Genomic DNA, 15,206 nt, shown 5'->3' with positions numbered 1-15,206 from the left:
ACATGTTGTGCATAATCACACAACATGTCATCACCTCCCAGAATGTCTCCAGATCCCATTGTTTAACAGGTCAACAGACAACTGGAAAACAGACTTGGAGCACTCCAAGTGCTCTCTCCACGTGATTTCTAGCTCCTTGTCTTTGGGCAAAGTGAGGTCTTTTCTGACCTATTGTCTCAAAGATAGTCTTGACGAATGTAGCCCACGAAGGATAAATAGCGTTAGCCATATGGTAGCCATCTTGTACTCATGCCCATTGACAGTATAGTTGCAAGAAGAAGTTTAATTTTTAGACAACCTAGCAAACAATGAAGACTGTTGTAGTACATTGATGTCATTGTGAGATCGAGACATGTCAAAAAAAGCATATCAAATCCACATGTCATGTGATTATGAAACTGCTTCAAAAATGATGTTGGGCTTCTTAACATGGCCCTCATATTGCCCTTGTAGAGCTTTTGGGAAGTTCTTTCATCTCTGGTGCATGCAATCAAGAGATCCGAGCAAATAAGGCCACCTCTTGCTTCGGACATTGCCAAGAGTCTTTCGGTGTCCGTGGCAGTTGGTTCTCTCAAGTAGTTAGGTCCAAACACCTTGACCACCGCAGTAAAAAATCTGATCATAACATCTCCGCACGTGCTCTCAGACATCAGATGTAGACTTCCGGAGATACTTGTCCCACAAATCTGCGGTCGTGGCATATGCAAGCATCCACAATGCAGTCATGCATCGTCCATTTTCGTCCTTCTTCAAGATGGACGGGACGCCATTGTAGCATTGTATTGTACTCCCTCGATTCTTAAATATAAGTTTTTAGAGATTCTAATAAGAGATTGCATATAGAGCAAAATGAGCGAATCTATATTATAAAATATGTCTATATACATTTGTATGTGGTTTGTATTGAAATCTTTAGAAACAGAGGGAGTAGCATTGCAGAGACCCATCATTTTTAGCATCCGAAATCACCGAGCGGACGTAAAAGAACCAGAGACCTCCAATGACGTTGGAGCTGACAAGGGCAGTGCGTGCAGGAAGCCGTAGAACCGTAGCTTAGAACGCTTAGATTTCACGATCCAATCATACTGGACTGACAAAATGCACCAGTAGAACAGACTGCAAAACACATTTTTTTATTGGAAAAATCTTGGCCATGCGGAGCTATTGTCTGTACACTCATTGCAACCATGAAACAAAAACGAACTAACGGACCTAATTTTTTTTTCCAATTAAAGATAAAAGAGTCCATCAAATAGCTCTCTATGTTTTCACAAGGTAAATGTGCTTAAAATTTCCCCCTATTTCAGAGGAACCGGAGCCCGACGAAAGCCGGCTCCGCCGCGGTCCGGACGCTCAGGTGAAATCCGGCCGGCCGTGCTGCGACGGGAGCGAATCCAAGCGTGAGCTCGAGCCCTAGTTCTTCGTCCTCCTCCTTTTCGACCTCCTCCGCGTGCTCTGCGGCCGGCTCTGTGCTCTGCTCCTGCTCCTGCTCCGCCTGGCTGACGTGCGACCCCGCCTCGGCCTCCGTGTCCGCGGACGCCTCTTGCTGGCAGTGTGGCTCCACGGGGTCCTCGTGTCGGCTGTCGGAGGATTCGTGGCTCGGAGCACGCTGGAACGCGCCCTCCTGCATCTCCTTGCGGTGTTGACGATCCAGCTCCTCCTCCGCCGTGGGCGCCCGCGGCTGCGGCTGCGGCTTGTTGTTGGAGTCGCTGGACGGGTTGTGGTGGGACGAGGCGGAGGACGCGCGCTTGAAGCGGGTGCGGCCGGGCTTGGCGACCTTGTGGAGCCTCCCGTCGGCGGCTGACGAGGTGGAGACGTGGCGGATGTCGTACGCCTTGAGCGGCGGGGTCCGGTCGGCGGCGGCATCCTCGGAGGAGACCTGGACGATGGGCTTGCCGCTGAGGACGGCCTCGACGGCGGCCTGGCACATCTGCCAGTTGTTGGACCAGAGCAGGCCGACAGAGCCGTAGATGGGATTGACGATCCGGCCGCAGGCCTCGTAGAGGAGCGAGCGGAAGATGCCGGGGCGGAGGCTGTCGTCCGTGCCGGCGTTGATGAGGTTCATGAGCCCCGCGCGGCCGTAGAACTTGGCGAGGAAGACGGTGGCGTTGGCCTGCGCCTCGGGGCTCTTGATCCACTGCAGGCAGGGGCGGATGCTGCAGTCCTCGCTGCAGCCCTTCCGCAGCACGCGGCAGCCGTTGCAGCTAAGCCGCATCGTCGTCGTCGGTCCTTGAGTGTAGTACGTGCTGGAGCCTGCACAGGCAAGGAAACCTAGAAGGAGAAGAAGGTGTCTACGAGGAGAGAGGGAGGGAGAGGAGAGAGGAGGGTGGTGGTGATGTATTGATGTGATGTGAGCTATGCAATCCAGGAGCGATTGATTGTGATGATATAAAGAAGAAGGGAGAGCGGGACGGCGCCAGTGGTTTTGCGAAAACTGGGAACGGGGTGGTGCTGGTATTAGGGTATTGGCCGCGTCGCGAGTCCGAGGAGGCAATTTGATGACTGGTACGTGTACTTGACTGTCTTTGTTTACTTCCACTGGTTACGGGGGTGCATCCCCCCTAGCGAAACATCCCTCCCATTACCGTGGGTGCTCTCTCCGTCCCCGGGTTTGCCCGGCTTCTGGTTTTCCAGGTGGACTTTCTTGCATAATCCAACCAACCAACTATTCAAGCGCCCTTTGATTTATCTATATGTACTCCCTTTGTCCGAAAATATTTGTCCTAAAAATCGGTGTGTCTAGACTTATTTTAATTATAAATACATCCATTTTATCCATTTATAAGACAAGTATTTCTGGACGGAGGGAGTACTACGTATCACTGCATAAATTATTTGGGCTTTTGCTAAATCTTAGGTGCCTGAAATTTTTTCCTCGCGTCGGTTTATTTCTATTATGCAGGATGCCGAAGGTGGGGATGGCGTGAGGAGTGGCAGCGATGAGCGTCGGCCATGCTGAGGCCGAGCCAGGACCTTCCGGAGGCATGGGCGACGCTGCGAGCGGCGGCGAGCTGTCGTGTCCCGGATTGAGGTGAGAAAGAAACTTGGGGGGAGGAGATCGGGGAGCCGTCGGGGTTCGTCCAGATCGAGAGGGGGGAGAGGGATGACCGAGGCAGTGGCCAGCAACGGTGGTGGAGGTGAGGAAGAAACTTAACTGGGAGGCGGTCGAGGGGGGAGGGGGTCGTTGGGGTTCCTCCAGATCGGAGGGGTAGAGGGGTGGTCGGTGTGGTGGCTAACAACGACGTGGGGAGAGAGGGGCGCCGTTGTGAAACAGCACGCGGTAGCGCTCATCGTCTACGCGTGGTGGAGGCCGACGGTTGGGGCGAGGTAGCTAGAGGTTTGCATGAGGAAGAAGAGATAGGGAAGTTGAAGATGAATAGTGATGATCTGTTTTGGGCCGTTGGATTAAGATCTAACGGCTCGTGAGAAAATTGACTAATGGTTGAAATGTTTCCATGTACCTCACATATAGATGGTCCCAAACTATTTCAGAACATCTACAACCAGACACTCCGTACCAGTGCAAAATGTTCGGGTGGCCTCTCCGGTCATAAATTTATCACCCCACCGGACCAGCGAACGCAACCTAAACATCTGGGTTGTCCCGCACACTCATGCATAGCATAATATGGGGGTGGATATGGGGAGGTCCAGACGTGTCCGGACGCGTCCGCCATGTATGCTATGGCCCACCACGACTTCCAAATACCACATCACTGGACGAAGCCCTGGTCAAAGTCCACACTCGGCTGCTTTGCTTCCCTCTCGGTATCCTCCCCTTCATTCACGTCCCCTCTCCTCCACTATAGTCAACTCCGACAGGCACTCTAGGAGCTCCTCTGGCAACAAGTCTAATCACATCTAATATGACGGGCTCTTGAAGGAGGACGGCTCTGACAGCAAGGCTCCTGTAGCGAGGCTCTGAGCGACGAGGAGCTCGCACTTTGCATTTCCATCAAGCGTTCTCGGGTGGATACTGGTGGCATATCAAGCTCTACATCGTTCGCGTAGTCTCTGGTGTCTCGGCGAGGCATTGAGGCCGAGCGCGGTGGCTCGTCGTGGTCTATGTCACTCCAGATCCACTGTCAGGCACGCAACTCCCCTTCCCCTCTAGCCCGAGTTGCTCCCAGGAAACGTTGGGTGCTCATGCCTGCGTCGAGCCACTAGATGAGGATGTCAGAGCAGGAGGCCAAAGCCCCCCGCCGCGAGAGGCAGCAGGGTGCATAGAGGGCGATGGGGGTAGGCTTCTCCCGCACACGCGCGAGATCCGCGCATGTCGACTTGGACGAGAAGCTGTTCCGCGATGTCTTCCGCCGATCATTGACCACCACGGAGACGGACATGAGGCGCCTCCCCGCAAGAACGCGAAGGCAATTCGGCTCGCCATCGAAGAGTTAGAGTGCATCATATGCAAAAGGATACTGCTATGGCCAAGGCGGTACGACACACAAAGGAGCAGGACCACGATGTCCGATGTCTCGCCAACATCATCTCATCGTCATCGGATAGTGACATGATGAGCACAAACGACGATGACACACCTCCTACCATGGATGCCTACATGGAGGACTACTACCACCGCTCTAGTGATCGCAAGGGAAATGTTCCCGCGAGGAAATCGTGATGTCTGTTGCGGACGGGGCAACAGACTTGGGGTGGCCCATCGGACAGGAAGCCTGGCAGTGGGCTGGCCTCATGGCCCAGGAGTTTCACAGTACCAAGGGTGACCCTCATCCTCTGCGCCAGTGTCACCAGGTGGCAGAGTCGCTCCTCAACATCCTCGATGGCCATCTCCAGAAGATGAACTGCAAAGCAAAGCCGCCAGCAGTGCCAAAGCATTAGGGGTACTAGTCCCGGCCATTCCGATACCGGACCCGAACGCGACGTCCGCGAGCCAGCCAAAGAAGCTCTGGCCCCGTCCTCACCAAGAAAAGGTGGGTCTATGACTTGCGCTTCTGGGGAAGGTAGTACCGTGGCCTCCAGGATCGACGGGTGGAGGCGAAACAGCAGACGCCATAAGAATATCAAGTACCACAGCTACTTGCTACAACACTTTAATGAAGGAGGTACAAACTCTACACTTACATGCCTCTGAGATCACGGCTTCAGGCGTCGAACTCTGATCGCCTCTCAAGGCCCTTGTGAGCCGGTCGTGGGGGCATCCGTCACTAGTGGACGCGGGGTGGAGGTCCCAGTCGTGGTGACCTCCTTGATGGAGCAAGCAGGCCTGGAATCGCGAGGCCTAAAAGGTCAGCACACAAGGCAAGGCAATCTTTACAGAAAACCATTAAGTCACAAACAGGAGACTTACCAGCTCGGCACAAATAGTATTGTGCTTCCTCAGGGGCTCGCCACAATGAGGAGAACTGCTAGCACCGGAGGCACATTGGCCCCTTCGATGGGATCACGGATCCTTGAAGAACCTAGCTGAGGCTCTCGCTCCAGCAACGCCGGGCCTGCAAAAGTTTCCTCTCTGCGGCCCCTCTTCCGACCCCATGCCAGTGAAGCCACCAAACTTCTTTCTCAGAGTTACATTCCTCTGTGGAGGGCCCTTTTTGGTCTTCCTCCTTGTCATCTCCTTCCTCCTCGTCACCATCGTCATCATTGCCCTCTTCCTCCTTGGGTGTGTGACGATCTTCCTTTTCTTGGTAGGCGAGCAACGGGCTACGGGGGCCCTCTTCGGCTCTGGCTCTAGCATCTTCGCCATCATCGGGTCCAAGCCTACCCCGGCAACAGGGGCTCCAACATGAAAGCGATGAAGCCCGCAAGCTCCTAAATGGTCTCGAGAAGTCAGAAGGGGGTAGAAAGTAAAGACACTTAACGACGAAAGGAAATGCGATTGAAAACTTCCATTGGCAGGCGCGTTGCCGGAGTGGAAGGGCTCCACGATGACATCGAAGGGAACTTGTCTAGCACCAACTCCGTCAAAGCGTGGACACAGGCCCGCTTCATCTTTGTTGAGCTCCTCCACGGTGACACACATCGAATCCTCGAGCCCCGTATAAGCAAACATCGGGCTGGCCCGGGCAGCTAGTGGGAGAACTCGCCTCTCCAACGAGGTTCGCAAAGACATGCTCCCCCTCTAGCCCGTGGTTCTACGAGGTGCTGGCATTGTCGATCAACCTCTGGGTGCTCTTCGACGGCTTGTCCACCGCCAATTATACGTCTGAACACTGTATCCGTGAGGATTAAAATCAGAAAGGACATCCTTCCCTATCCCTTGTGGGCTAGGGCCTACTCTCTCCTCCAGGCTTCGCCGGCCAACCATATAGATTTTTTTTAAAAAAATTGGCTTCGCCTTAAAACTTGCTGTCTTGTGTGGATTGGTTACTTTTCTTCCCCCAAAACCCTGTAGGGAGAGCAGAAACAGGGCGCCAGTTTACTGTAACAGTGGGCCATGCCCCCGCAGTTGTTCGATGATGATAACGCGGTGCGGTAGATTCGGCGCGTGGCGCAGCGTCTCGGGGATGACCACGTAAAAGGCAGGAATGGAATCAGGTGCGCGCTGCGGCGAGAGGTCGCTGGAAACAAACGGCCGAACCCTGCGGCAGCCGGCAGGGCCCCACGAGGGTGAGGGTGGGAGGGAGAGGGGGCCTTTCGTTGGCTCCGCTCCCGGTTTTGTGGAAACCCTCCGCGGCTCCGCTTTCCAGGAATCCAGCCAGTGCTGCCCCGGTTTTGCCTTTGCCCAAACCATGGGCGGTCATGGCCCTCGCTGCTTTCTTTACTCCCTTCCATCCCCCACGCTGCTTCTCCCTGTGATACCACGTTTCGTCCTCTCGAGCCTCTCGTCGCCGTCGCCGTGCTTATCCTGCTTGCCCTCAGGTCAATTAGTCGGTCGTTGTTTAATCATACGCCGTGTCATTGTATTCACAGCGATACACGTATAGTACGTATAGTACCTTGCTAGGCTCTCCTTGTGCTTCTTGCCCTGTTCGTATACTAGAGACCTCAAACAAAAGGTATAGGGATGTGTGATATATTGCACTGCATCACGGGTTCAGTACACCGATCGCATACATTGGTTATAGCCTAGGCACAGAAATGTGCGAGGAAGGTGTGCTTTGTACTCCATCTATTGATAAAGCCCTGCCCTGTACGTCCAGATTAAAGTAATGCAATTTGCATGTACCCGACGGCTTGATTAGCTACCCCGTTGGGATCGGTCGATCGAATATTTGGTGTGAAGGGTTTTGTCAGAGCTGGCCACTTCCGGGTCCACGATCAGATTCCTGGTTCGCATGCACGTTCATACTGATGGACGAATCCACGGTTTTGGGAAGCTGGTTTTCCGGTTTCCTTGGAGTGGTACCTGCCTCTCCTGCTTTCCAGCTCCTCCTTCCTTCCCATCATGTCCTGCCTCCTGGTATTCTCTTCCTCAGCGGGAATATTATACAGTATCTCTTTTGACAGGATGGACAGTGGATCTCCTCTTCTCAGGTTAATCTATTTCACACGTCTGTACGGTGGGCTTCTCTTATTAATTCTTCCTATTTTTTTCGAATTTGCTGTTATTTATTTTACATATATTTAGAGATTTCTACTAATGGTTTATTTCAATCATATCAAGGGTAACGAAAACTATAATGGGGGGCTGTTTAAATATAAGGTGAATTGGGCGTAGCTCAGATGCTTAGATTCCTTGTGGTGGAACCAATCCACCAGGGTTTAAGCCCTAGACTTGTCATCGGTGGTTACATTTTTCTGAATTTATTTCTGGCTTTCTCGTCAGTGGAAGGAGACATTTTCATTGACTATGAAGACGTATGTGCCTTTATGCGACTTCGTGAATCTAAAGATGATATGTAGGCTCAATCACTCAAGGTGCTCATAGGAATGAGTGTACTGTGTTAAAAGAACTGTTGAAATATCGGAAGTTTTAATAATGGGCTGATGGTAGTAGATTTCTTTTCCGCGCCTTTGACACATAGGCAAACACATGCACATTGGGCTTTAGAGCTTAAATAAAACTACAAATCTATTTGGTGAACCACGAGTTTTTGCAATAGATCCGAATAATCTTAGATCCATTCGATGCGCATCTCGCGACCTTGGTCCGTCTCGACAGTTTTAGTATATGCGAGCGTCTATGATGGGCGTGGACAGTGGGCTGCCACTTTAATTTTGACCGCGATAATCGCCCAAAAAATTTGGACGGGATTGCCACTTGAATCTTCTTTTTAAGGAAAAGATCATCATGACTAGTTTTATTAAATAAAATAACCGTTACATTGTTTGCAAGGTCAGGGATAATCCAAATAGGCGGATCATCTGACCAAATACAAAAAGATTTATTTAAGTAACTATGCCTAGCTAGGGCATGAGCAACACCATTAGCTTCTCTTCTACGGTGCTTGAATTTGACCTTCCCAATAAGATTTGCAGTATCTAGACATTGTGCATAAATAGCAGCCGTTGAGTCCCACCACTGTGTTGCACTTGTGCAAACATTGACGACTTCCATTGAATCTGATTCTGCTTCCACCACATTGCATCCTAGAGAATTAGCCAGTAGTAAGCCGTCTAGCATTGCCATTGCCTCCGTATTACTAACATCGGATGCATGAGATACAAATGAGCATTGGGCCGCTAAAAAATTAGCTTGGTGATCATGGATGACAGCAGCTGTAGCCCCATCTCCCTCATTGGCAAAAAATGCAGCGTCCACATTTAACTTGACTACTCTTGTCTCTGGTTTAGTCCACTTTAGTTCTGGTTCAGACAACTTTTTTTCATACAGTTTGTTGTATTCACAGTGATTGCCAGAATAGATACGGCACTTAGCCCGAGGTGGTGTGTGATCCCCTCATGAGTAAAATGTCTCCTTAACCACCATAGGTACCAGCAGGTCAGCGCAAATACTTCATGAGTCCCAACAGATGATGCCCCCGACATGTTTGAGCTATGCCCATGTATTAGTATTTCGAGCACTTCTGAACCTGAAAGATGAGGTTGATCAACTGCAGTAATCAGATCATAGATACCCAGTTTAAACCATAACCACACTGCCATGTTGCAAGAGAACAATAGGTGTTTTATGTCCTCGTCGCCTTGTTTACAAATGGGACACTGCCCATTTGACCCCACATGACGATTTGCAAGGATAGATTTGAGAGGTACAATCCCATGCAAACTCCTCCAGCGAAAGATGTGAACCTTTGGTGGGGCCGAAAGCTCCGAGAGCGATTTCCACACTGAATTGATCACTGACGTGCTATGTTGCAACAGGTTTGTTCTAAATTTTTGGTTCCATTCTACCTGGTATGTAGACTTACACGAAACGATCCCCGTATTAGAGGGGTGCCAAGCAATGAAATCATTGAATGCCGACATATTGAGCGGTATTTGGAGAATCCTTGTCGTGTCAATAGGCCATAGTAATTATCTGATTAGTATTTCATCCCACTGTCCAGTCATTGGATCTATGAGTTCGTTAACTTTTGTTAAGACAACTTGACCTCTTTGTGTAACCACTCTCCTATCTGGACTCCCAGGGACCCAAGGGTCTGACCATGTATTCACATCCATTCCATCACCAATCCTCCATACGTAGCCTCGTTTGAATATTTGGATTCTGGACATGATACTTTGCCAAGTGAATGAAGACCCCCTTTTAGGTCCTGCCTGGAGTAAATTATCATCCACGTAATACTTGGCTCGCATCACTTTGGCACATAGAGAATCTGGACATGTGACAAGCCTCCAACATTGTTTAGCTAGCATGGCTAAATTAAATGAGTGAAGATCACGGAAGCCCATACCTCCCAATGTTTTCGGCACACACAATTTCCACCAAGCGAACCAATGCATCTTCTTCCTTTCTTCATTCTCTCCCCACCAGAAGCTTGCAATATTTTCCATAATGTTTTTACACACACCCTTTGGGATCAAGAACACTGACATTGCAAATACTGGGATTGCTTGTGCTACTGCTTTTAGTAAGAACTTCTTTCCCTCCAAGGGAAAGTTGTTTCTCCATCCATCCTGCAATTCTTTCCCATACTCTTTCAACAAAGTGGTTGAAGTAGTCACTTATATCAGCCCCCACTAGGGCAGGGAGCCCCAGATATTTATCCAATATTGCTTATGTATCAATGTGTAACTCTTGACAAATTTCTGCTTTTGTAACCAGACTCGTGTTCGGGCTAAAAAAGATACTAGATTTTTCTCTTGTAAGTGCATCTTGTGCCCCTTAGTGATTTTGGTGTATTGAAGACTTATAGGTTAAGGGACTAATGCGTTTGTGAGTGTACACAGGTCTATAAGTCTATGAGGAGTTTGATATTTACAGAGAAAGTCGACCCCTAAAAATGAATGTCTTCAACTGAAGACTTTGGCTTTCTGAAGACTTTGAAAGTGAAGAAATTGGTGTGACCGTGAAGACTTGATATCCATGTGAGGAACATGAATCGTGAAGACTTTTATTTTCATAGTTTCATTTTCTCTTGCTTGAGTCATAGGAAACAACGTACTGTTAAAGGGGGTCGAGGAAAACTAAGGAAAAGTTGCCATGTGATGCTCATCTCAATACCTTCCAATCCCTTCGAGTGAAGTCGTTGGAAATCTCATACAGTTCAGTCAATTTCTTCAGTGACAGAGACGAAGTTCTTCTGGTCTCTGAGGAATTTGTTCTGACTGGGGAGTTAGGAATTCGCCAGTGCGGATTTCCTACAAGTGAGAAACATGATAGCCGTGAGGTATTTGAACCTCAAATTTATGACCGTTGTTGTGCTATGTGCCAGCTGTCCCAAAATATCTTACCCACCTAACGGTCATATCATTGAAGGGCATTTATGTCTTATCATGTCGGGCTGCTCCCTAGGCTATAAATATCCGCCCCCTTCAACAACTAGCTGGTTGGCTACTCCGAGAGAAATTGACACTTGTCATTGAGAGCATCCCATCCTCCGAGGACTTTGAGCGAAAATCATCAAGTGAGGAAAACCCAAACCCAAACACCTACAAACCCAAAGTGATTGAGCATCACTGAAGAGATTGTTCCTGTGTGGATCCGATGCTTGTTACCTTTGAAGACTGTGCATCTTCCAGACGGTTAGGCGTCATGGTCTAGAGCATCCAAGAGGAAATTGTGGATCGCCGAGTGACCGAGTTTGTGAAGGTTTGGAAGTCACCTGAAGACTTACCACGAGTGATTGGGCGAGGTCTGTGTGACCTTAGCTCAAGGAGAATACAGTGAGGACCGTGTGTCCTCAGGTTTAAATACCTAGCCGCTCCAACCAGACGTACAATTGTCACAGCAGTTGGAACTGGTCTACCAAATCACTGTCTTCACCGAGCTATCTGGTTCTATTTCCTCAACCCTTTCATTTCCACATTACTGTGCTGTGTACTTGATCATTACTGTTTGAAGACTTTGACTGAAGACTTTGTCAATTTCCTCAGTTCAATTTCTTCAGTCAGTTTTTCTTTAGCCTGCTTATCCCGTGTTTACCCTTTCTGTACTCTGTGCTTCTTTTCATTTCATCATGATGACTGTGCTTCTGTTCTATTATGTTTGCATCTAAGTACTTATTCCGCTGCTAGTCGTTTGTGACTTAGGAATTTCCTCACCGTGAAATTTCTCAGTGACGAATTTGTAAAAATCGCCTATTCACCCCCCTCTAGTCGACTTAACGCACTTTCAATTGGTATCAGAGCAAGGTACTCCCTTGTTCTGTGTGATTTTGGTTTAACCGCTTGGAGTTTTTAGTTATGTCGACCGCAGGAACAAAGACTGTGTCATGCCCCATCTTTGACGGTCATTATTATCCCAAGTGGAAGGCCATGATGAAGAAGCGCCTCATGGCGATGAACAGCGAGCTGTGGACCGTCACTGAGATTGGTCTTACCGATCTGTGCAAGATGGCAGAGGCTGATGACATTCGCAAGTACACTCTTCTTAACCTCATGGCGAAGGACATCATCTGCTCCTGTCTGTCTCAAAATCAGTTCAGGAACATTATGCATCTTAGCCATGCGAAGCTTATCTGGGACCGACTCTCTGAGGTCTATGAAGGTCATCGAACTCGTCACGATCCCTGGTTTGAGGATTTCAAGGAATCACTCAAGGCGATGACTTTCGATCCAGAATCATCATCCTCTGCACCATGCCTTATGGCAAAAGGTGCCAAGGTAACTTAATGCTACCTATCTGAGTCTAGTGATGATGAATCTGGTGATGAATTTGGACCCAGCTATACCAAACTTGCTTCCCTTGTCACTAAACAAAAAAGAGCTTTGGAAAAAGTTCAAAATATGCTTAATGAGAGCGGTGATATGTTGGGTGAAGAAATGGATCGCACCAAAACTTCGACTGAAAATCTTCAGAGACTTCAATCCAGGTTTGATAACCTTCAGAGTCATCATAACACTCTCTTATCTGATCATGAGAAGCTTTCTTATAAATTTCTTCAAAGAAAGCAAGATCTTGAGAAGCTAAGGGTGAGTTATGAAGATCTTCAGAAGGAGCGAGAGTCATTACTTGCTCAACAGATCAGCGCTGCTCAGGAAGAATTCATTCCACCATGTTTGAAGTGCATTGAACGTGAATCTGCTAATTCTTCACCTGAAAGTTCAAATGCTTCTATTGCTGCAAATTCTTCACTTGTCTCTGCTATCACTAATTCCTCATCTGAGGATGCTGCTAGTATCATTGACAATGCAGGGCTGAAGGAATTGTACGTGACAGGCATGTACAAAAGCCTCAAAGGGCATCAGGCACTTTGTGATGTGCTTAAAAAGCAAATCCTCAACAGGAACCCTAGGAAAGAGGGTATTGCCTTTGAGAGGAAACTCAATGCTGATGGAACATACTGGAAGCCTGAGCAGTATCCCAAAACCTCATGGGTTGCTGCAAAGGGACCTCTAGTAGATCCATCTACTTTATTTGGCTTTACATGTGAATCTTCATATTCTTCTGATGAGTCATTTGACTCCAACTATAAGCTGTTCAAAAATCAGAATGGTGAAGTCTTTGCTAGATATGTTGGCACTAACTATAGGAACGGCCCCCCTATGAAAAAAATCTGGGTTCCCAAAAGGTGCCTTGAAAGTCTTCAGGTGAATGTCATCATGACACCACCTGTGAATAATAGGAACCCGAGATCAAATTCTTCATATGGACCACGTTCCTCACGTGGATCAAATTCCTCATATGGATCAAAATCCTCACATGAACATCATCGTGCTAACACTTCTATTTTGCAGGGTAGAACTAAGGGCTATGAATATGTGCATTATTCTTCAAAGCATTATGTTCATAAGTCCTCGAAGAATTTCTCTGCTTATTCATATGCTTACCCTAACCACTCTTATGTGAAACAAAGTGGATTGGCATCTATGACACATTTCTCTTATGGAGCTTGCAGAATGATGAACTCTTTGCCACCCCTCCAGATGTGGGTGGTGAAGAAAAAGAACTACTCTCTTATGCAGGGTCAGGTCTCCAGACGAACCTAATCGTCTGAAGAACTTGCTGGAGACCTGAATATGCTTGAAAGGACGCAAGCTAATCATGAAGAAATGAATTCTCATTTCACACGCCCTCATACTGCTATATCTGTTCCATTGCTTGATGAATTTGATGTCATATTCTTCACTGCTGAAGTATATAAGTTCGTAAGCTGCACTAACTCATCTGCAGGATGATCAACCCAAAGCCACTGAGTGGGTCCTCGATAGTGGATGTACAAATCACATGAGTGGTGACAAGAGCTTATTGATAGACACTGCTTTATCTCCATCACATCTGAAGCATATCACCTACGCTGACAAAGGCAAAAGCAAGGTATTGGGTCTAGGTAAGGTTGCGATCTCAAAGGATCGACACATGGACAAAGTCATGCTTGTCGAGTCCTTAGGATTCAACCTTATGTCAGTCTCAATGCTTTGTGATCTTGATATGGTTGTTATCTTTGGCAAATATCGTTGTGTTGTGATCATGGAAGCTGATCATTCCAAAGTCTTCGAAGGCTTTAGGAGAGGAGATCTGTATATTGTTGATTTCTCTACAAGACCACAACCTACTACATGCCTACTTGCAAAAGCTTCAGAAGGCTGGCTATGACATCGACGACTGGGTCATGCTGGTATGAGGAAATTGCACACTCTCGTGAAGAAGAAGCATGTCATTGGCATCAAGGATGTCAAATTCCTCAAGGATCACCTGTGCGGAGCCTGTGAAGCTGGAAAGATGACCAAGGCCAAGCATCCCTCAAAGACTATCATGACTACCACTCGTCCATTTGAATTGCTTCACATGAATCTCTTTGGCCCTAATCATTATTCCTCATTCACCAATGAAGCATCATTATATGGCTTTGTGATTGTTGATGATTATTCTCGTTACACATGGGTGCATATCGTCACTTACAAACGTGAAGTGCAGGAAGTCTTCAAACGATTTTCCTCGAGGGCTTCAACCAACCTTGGTGTGAAGATCAAGCACATCAAAAGTGACAACGGGACAGAGTTCAAGAATACTGGGCTTGATGATTATCTTGATGAACTTGGTATTACTCATGAGTTATCTGCTCCTTACACTCCTCAGCAGAATGGTGTCGTGGAGCGCAAGAACCAGACTCTTGTTGAGATGGCTCGCACTATGCTTGATGAATACAAGACGCTTCGTCACTTCTGGATTGAGGCAAATCGACACTGCGTGCCACATCATCAACATGATGAAAAGTCACCTGAGGAAATCATCAAGTTCAAGGCTACTGAAGAAGTCATTCCAGAACGTGAAGAACATCATGCTGGCGCACCTGAAGAAAATGGCTCTGAAGAAAATGCTGAGCCAACTCAACGTGGCCAACCCGCTCATCCTCGTGTTGCAAATGAAGTGCAGATCGAGAAAATCATCAGCGACATCAACACACCAGGTCCTCTCACACGCTCAAAAGCTTCACATTTGTCTAACTTTTGTGGGCACTTTGCTTTCGTCTCTATCACAGATCCCACTAAGGTAGATGAAGCATTTCTGGAGCCTAAGTGGATTCAAGCTATGCAAGAAGAATTACATCAGTTCCAGCTCAACAATGTCTGGGAACTTGTCAAGCGACCAGACCCTCGCAAGCACAATATCATCGACACAAAATGGATCTACCGCAACACGCAAGATGAAAATGACATTGTGGTGAGGAATAAGGCACGTCTTGTAGCTCAAGGCTACACACAGGTTGAAGGAATTGGTTTCGATGAAACTTTTGCAC

At 48.1% G+C, this 15,206-nt stretch overlaps 1 protein-coding gene across 1 annotated transcript; it reads right to left on the bottom strand.

Moving 5' to 3' along the window:
- Positions 1 to 1,114: 1,114 nt before the first annotated feature.
- Positions 1,115 to 2,393, bottom strand: LOC109762014 (LOB domain-containing protein 41). The gene has a single exon (XM_020320819.4). It carries the CDS (start codon positions 2,213 to 2,215, stop codon positions 1,304 to 1,306), a length of 912 nt encoding a protein of 303 aa, XP_020176408.1. The 5' UTR covers positions 2,216 to 2,393; the 3' UTR covers positions 1,115 to 1,303.
- Between the last annotated feature and the right edge of the window lie 12,813 nt (positions 2,394 to 15,206).

This window comes from Aegilops tauschii, chromosome 2, assembly GCF_002575655.3.
Source record: "Aegilops tauschii subsp. strangulata cultivar AL8/78 chromosome 2, Aet v6.0, whole genome shotgun sequence".
NCBI lineage: Eukaryota > Viridiplantae > Streptophyta > Magnoliopsida > Poales > Poaceae > Aegilops > Aegilops tauschii.
Note: the sequence above shows the minus strand (reverse complement) of the source record. Positions and strands in the feature narration are given on the sequence as shown.